The sequence below is a fragment of the Protobothrops mucrosquamatus genome, unplaced genomic scaffold (genome assembly GCF_001527695.2).
Source record: "Protobothrops mucrosquamatus isolate PMUCROS unplaced genomic scaffold, P.Mucros_1.0 scaffold1126, whole genome shotgun sequence".
In the NCBI taxonomy this organism is placed as follows: Eukaryota; Metazoa; Chordata; class Lepidosauria; order Squamata; family Viperidae; genus Protobothrops; species Protobothrops mucrosquamatus.
Genome location: NW_015387344.1, coordinates 334,015 through 340,014, shown reverse-complemented (window position 1 = coordinate 340,014; position 6,000 = coordinate 334,015). Strand labels below are relative to the sequence as shown.

Genomic DNA, 6,000 nt, shown 5'->3' with positions numbered 1-6,000 from the left:
CTCACATTAGATTCACATCACTCCTCACATCAATCACTCCTCTGATTGATTCTCACAACCTACCACAAAAAGCAAGTAGACTCAGCTAGGATTATAATCCTCTGTGTGTGTATATATATTGAGAAAAAATAGCTTGCCTCAGAGAATGATTTTAAAATAAAATAACCTGGGGCTAAGAATGCTACTACCCAGAGGGAAAACTCTCTTTTCTTACCTGCCTTGCTGCAATCCAGTGGCAATGCAGTGAAAGAAGGCAAACAAATTAGCTCCTGAGGAAACACTAAACATGACTTTCCTTCCCTCCTGCATTTTCTGCCTGGGAAAGAAAGCTCTTGAAAGTGCTCATCTTTCATGTAGATGTAGATGTTATCTCTACGTGCCTGTTGATGGTTGATTTGCCTCAGTGCCAGACTTTCAGGAATTTTCTAGCATTGTTGTGACTTGGCTTGCTCACAGTTTCCCAGTTTAAACTGTGGTTAAGTCTGTCCCTGTGCTGTGAAATTAAGGAGTTTTAATTTCCTGTGTTGTGAAATTAAAGAGTTTTAATCATGTCTTCTGACTGCTGGTTGATGTTCATGGATGCATTCTGCTAGTCTTCTGCCTGTTTGTCCTACATAGTGACTGTTACATCTTTACACTGTGTGTCGTAGATGACTTCAGTTTTTTTTTTCCTTGGGCTGCTGGAACTTTTAGTTTACTTAACATGTTTATGAGTGTTTTAGTTGATTTGTGTGCTGTGGGATGCCATGTGGCTATGTTAATGTGTTGGTGGTTTCTGATAACAACTGCAATGATTTGCTTAACAACTATGGCAAAAAAGATTAGAAAATTGGGTGAAACTCACTTAACAATCAACTTTCTTAACGATGGAAATTCTGGTGCCAGTTGTGTATAGGGACTATTACTATTATTATTATTATTATTATTATTATTATTATTATTATTATTATTATTATTATTATTATTATTCGCAAAACCAGATGTTCAGACTGGATTTGGCTTTTTTGTCTACCTATCAAGTTCTTACCAAGAACCTGGGATAGGCAGATGTGGATGTTTGAATTGATGGTATTACAGATATCGTCGCAGGATGGAAGCTATTCCTAGTAAGGCCGCATTTTGCAATTGACTGATGGCGAATTTGTCAATGCCAATGGTGTTCAAGTGGTGCTCCAGTTGTTTTGGGATTGCACCCAAGGCGCCTAATACTATTGGTACTACCCTTGCTTGCCTTTGCCACAGTCGTTCTATTTCTGTTTGTAGGTCTTTGTATTTTGTTATCTTCTCCACTTCTTTCTCTTCTATTCTGCTGTCTCCAGGCACTGCCATATACTACTACTACTACTACTACTACTACTACTACTACTACTACTACTATTATTATTATTATTGATTTAATCTTCAATTTGATTCACAGTCTGGGACTAATAAAAACTTAACAGTTGAAGTCCTAACCAAGGACCTAAAAGCTGTTAAGGGGATGTCTGAGTATATAGGCAGTTCCAAGTAGGAACAATCGCTCAATTTCAATTTGCAGATTGTGGTATTTCGTTATTTTTTCTAGTTGTTTCTCTTCAATTCCTGCATCACCTGGTATTGCACAATAGTTTTTCTTTTCCACAATAGTGATGTCAGGCATGTTGTGAGTCAGAGGTCTGTCTGTTTGGATTCAAATGTCCCACAAGATCTTGACCTGTTCATTTTTGAGAACTTTGTCAACTTGGTGTTCCCAGTAATTTTTGCTGCATTCGAACCCAAACTGCTGCCAAAGCTTCCAGTGTATGATTTGGGCAACTCGATCCTGCTGTTGTAGATAATCAGTTTGTGAGATTTTGTTCCAGCCACTGATAAAGTGATCCACTCTTTCATCTGTCTGATTGCATAAACAATATTTGCTGTCATTACTGACATGTTGAATTTGGAATTGGTCCGCAGGGCTTGTTCTTAGGCAATCAAAATGAAGCCTTCAGTTTCTTTCTTCAGCATCCATATCTCAACTATCCCCATGTTAGCTTTGTATCTATTTTTTCTTCAATGTCCTTCAGGTATTGACTGTGCTTAGACTTCTTTTTCCTCTTAGAAACTTGATGCTCAATTGTTTTCTTTCGATATTCTGCTTTCAAGCTCACCATTTTCAAGAGGTTTCCCTTGATGACCTCCTTCAGCTGAGGGTCTTTTGCTTTTTTAATGTAGTCATTTAAGCCATATTTTTTCCTCTTCCACAGTTTGTTTAACCTGTAAGAGTCCTCCACTATCCTGAGATCTAGGCAAATACAATTGATCAATATCACTTTGTGGGTGTGGAGCATGGTACATAGTTATTAGTTTTCTAATCTTTTGATCCAAGTTATGAAGTTCTAGCTGAGTTCAATCAATTATTCCATCTGAGTATCATATTACAGGCACTGCCCAGGGGTTAATTTATAATAATTCCTCCACTTAGCTTTGATCTCAAGAGTTTCTGGACCTGTTTTATGTATTGTGTTGAAGCAACTTCCTTGACTTGGTTGTGCAATAAGTCAGAGGTTTCCAAAATTCCTAAGTACTTGTACCATTCTTGTGGTATTACTGCTTTTATCAACTCTTCATTATCAAGTTCTACTAAACTCTGCAATGCTTTTCAGCAATGAGCTCAATTCAGCTTTTGTTTTTCCAAACAGTTTTAAATCATCCATGTAGAGCAGGGGTGTCAAACTGCCTGCCTGCAGGCCAGATGCATAATACCGAAACTGCATCTACCCCAGCTCCGGCAATGGGGGAAAAGTTGCGATACATCGCGATGCGTCACATGACGTTGCAAGTTTGACATCCCTGATGTAGAGCAAATTTCAAATGTTCAACCCTTTTTTAGCCAATTCATAACCATCATAAGCATTTTGAACCATTTGTTCAAAATGCTTATTAGTGGCACCATTGAAAGTATGAATAACAGAGGTGATTTCAACTTCAAGTTCTTCTCCACAGGTCATCAACTGTTGTTGTTGTTGTTGTTAATCTTCAATTCAATCCATAGTCTGGGATTGGTAAAAACCTAACAGTTCAAGTCCTAACCAAGAACCTACTATTAAGGTAGCATCTGAGTATAGAGAAATTTCTGACTAGGGTGGTTTTTTGCAAAGTCAGGATATTCAGGTCTAATAAATTCAAAATGTCCATGTATCTAGGCAGCCCTTTTGATATTGCTCCAAGGGCTCCCATTACTATTGATATAACTATTGAATTCCTCCACAATCTCTCAACTTCAATTTGCAGATTGCGGTATTTTATTATTTTTTTCTAGTTGTTTCTCATTATTGTTGTTGTTGTTTTTGTTGTAATCAGTCTCTAAACATTGGTTATCATAGCAGGAAGCAAGTGGTTATTCTATTCTTAAACCAACTACAGTCTTGTTACATGCACCTCCAGGTTCAGTTTATGTTCAGTTCAGCTCACCTAGACCTGATGATAGCCATACTCAAACCACTTTCAATCAAACACTAAGGTACAACTGGTTTTTTTAAAATATAAAGATACCTGGTGAATTTGAAGTAACAGCAAAATTATACCAGTTAAATCAAATATTTGCTCTTTCTCTCTCACATACAAACACCCATCCACAATTACCCATGTCTTTCTCAACTAGGCTGCCAGAGGGACAGAAGTTATCAAGTCTGGATCCAAAGAGTCAAGGAATGGCCAAGCTTCAGGACCCCTTTTATCTGTGAAAGTCCTTGCTTTGTTGATGCAGAACACTGGCAGCTAATTTTACCTTTTTTCCAAGTCTGGTACCTGTTGATGGGATTTTCACTGGAACATTTTTAAAAATGTTCTGCTCAAGAACAAGCTGTTTGAACTAATGCAGTCAAGTCTAGAACTGAAAAATCAACAAATGATTTACACTGCAGACTATGCAACAAAATGCAGAGGAACAGTAGTGTTGAAAGAAAAATCAGGTGACTCCTTAGGAAAGAAGGTTCTTGTTTACTGATGGGCAGAACCAGCAACATCATGCAGTTTTGGGACAGCTGACAAAATGGAGTTGAGAGCGGGTGGGTTTTTATACCTTCTTTGGGCTTTGTATTTGAGATGCCTGTTCCTGTGCAAGAACATGTCCTTTAATATTCTAATGGCTGTTGCCAGATTCCTATGGGGTCATGTAGGGGTCATGGCTGGCTCTATAAGGAAAAGGGGAAATGCAAGTCCTAGGTGTTTCTCTGAGCTAATCTTGTCAACTTTTGGCTTGCCTAATTGTGTTGCTTATCTGGAGTCTCTTTTTGTTCTTTGCTTATGAATAGAATGGCCCAGTCTTTCTGAATGGATCACAGTCTCCTAAAGACTGGCCTCTTCGTGTTTTTTTTCTTGAGGCTGGGGCTGCTTTCTGCCTTTGTTAAGATTTTTGTCTCCATTTCTCCATTAGAAGAAATATTCTACCCTGCCTCTTTTAATATTCCTCAAAATATTTCATTCTTGGGGGGGGAGTGCTGACTTCCTACAGTAGATTGTATTAAGATAGTCCTTGTGTCACCCTCCGTCCGTCGGCGTCCCGAGGCGAGAAAAACGACAGGAACGCAGGAACATGGTGCTAGCAGGGTGGTTTATTCCCCAGCCAAAATAAAGTTAGCACTGGGAGTGGCTTGCTCCCAGTGCTGTATATCGAGATGCCACACCCCTTCCCTCCGCCCCCAGCAGCAAGCCAACATCCGCCTATATCCTATAAATGCCTCTGGAGCCCGGACCCACCCCTCCCTCGTGATGTCCCGCCGAGCGTTTGGCAGCTGCACCCTGCCCTTGTCCCGGCTAGTCCCTCTGCAGTCTTGCTCATGCAGGCAGGGGTCATGCTGGCAGCAGTCGTTGCTGGGCCCTCCCCCGACATCCGCGGTCCTCCCCGGCTCTCTGCGGCTTTCGCTCGCATGCGGCCTCCGTGCGCACGCTCCCCTCAAGCTGGGCAACGCCGCCTGAAGCTTCTGCAGCTCGAGCGAGGTAGGCGGCGGCCTGCGGGCTGGGACGAGGTCGGAGGAGAGCCGGGCGGCTGCGGTGTCGGCTGCTACGGCTTTCTGCTGCTGGGCGGCTGTGGCGGCTGCGGCGGCGCTCGGCTGCTGCGGGTGTCACGGGTCTCCCCCCCCAGCGAATGGCAAGCCCCGTGGGGCTTGACATGCGGCCCCCTCTACCATGGCTCCTCCTGGAAGAGAAAGGGACGTAGTTGAGGTTAAACCCATACCTGTGACGGCCCCTGGCCTCCCTGGATGTTTATGGTGGAATGCCCGCACCAGACGGGGGGCATGGACATCCCCTTCCCCCACCCATGAAGCGTCGGACAGGGGATACCCTTTCCACCGAATGAGGTACTGCACTCCTCCACGGCGAGTCCGGGAGTCAAGCACCTCTTGTACCTCGTACTGGGATCCGTTGACCGGTCCCGGCGTGGACTGCAACGGGGCCTTAGCAGCTAGCTTTAGTAGGCTTGCATGGAATACGGGATGTATTTTCCCCAACAAGGGGGGCAGTCGCAGGCGTACGGTTACCGGGTTAAGTACCCGTGTTATCTGGAACGGCCCTATGTATTTGGGACCCAGCTTCCTGCAGGGTACCTTCAATCGGATATATTTTGTCGACAGGTACACCCAGTCCCCCACCCGAAAGGGCCTGTGTTCCCCCCTCTTTTTGTCAGCCTGCGTTTTAACCGCAGCCTCGGCCTGCCTTAGGGCACCTTTTACTTTTTCCCATAGGTCTGTTACCCGTGTGATCCAGGTAGGTGGGGAGTGGGGGGTGACGGTCCCCTGGGGCCACTCGGGGATTGACTTACAATCACAATTGAGCCTAAAGTTGCTGTTGCTACGTGAGACAGTTGTTAAGTGAATCTGGCTTCCCCATTGACTTTGCTTGTCAAAGTCAGTTGCCAAATGCCTGAATTTTATCACATGAGCATAAGAATGCTGCAATGAACTGGGCATCTCCCAGGTAACCGTGATGTTATCAGCTAATCCTTTCAATCCGAAAACATCTCAGTGCTTTTGACACGTG

At 43.4% G+C, this 6,000-nt stretch overlaps 1 protein-coding gene across 1 annotated transcript in view; it reads left to right on the top strand.

Annotated features, from left to right (window-relative positions):
- Positions 1 to 5,444: 5,444 nt before the first annotated feature.
- Positions 5,445 to 6,000, top strand: part of LOC114922861 (cytochrome P450 2K6-like) — a 28,297-nt gene continuing 27,741 nt past the window's right edge. The window contains exon 1 of the mRNA XM_029284936.1: positions 5,445 to 5,594. Within this exon, the coding sequence (XP_029140769.1) occupies positions 5,445 to 5,594 (150 nt within the window). The remainder of the gene's footprint in view (positions 5,595 to 6,000) is intronic.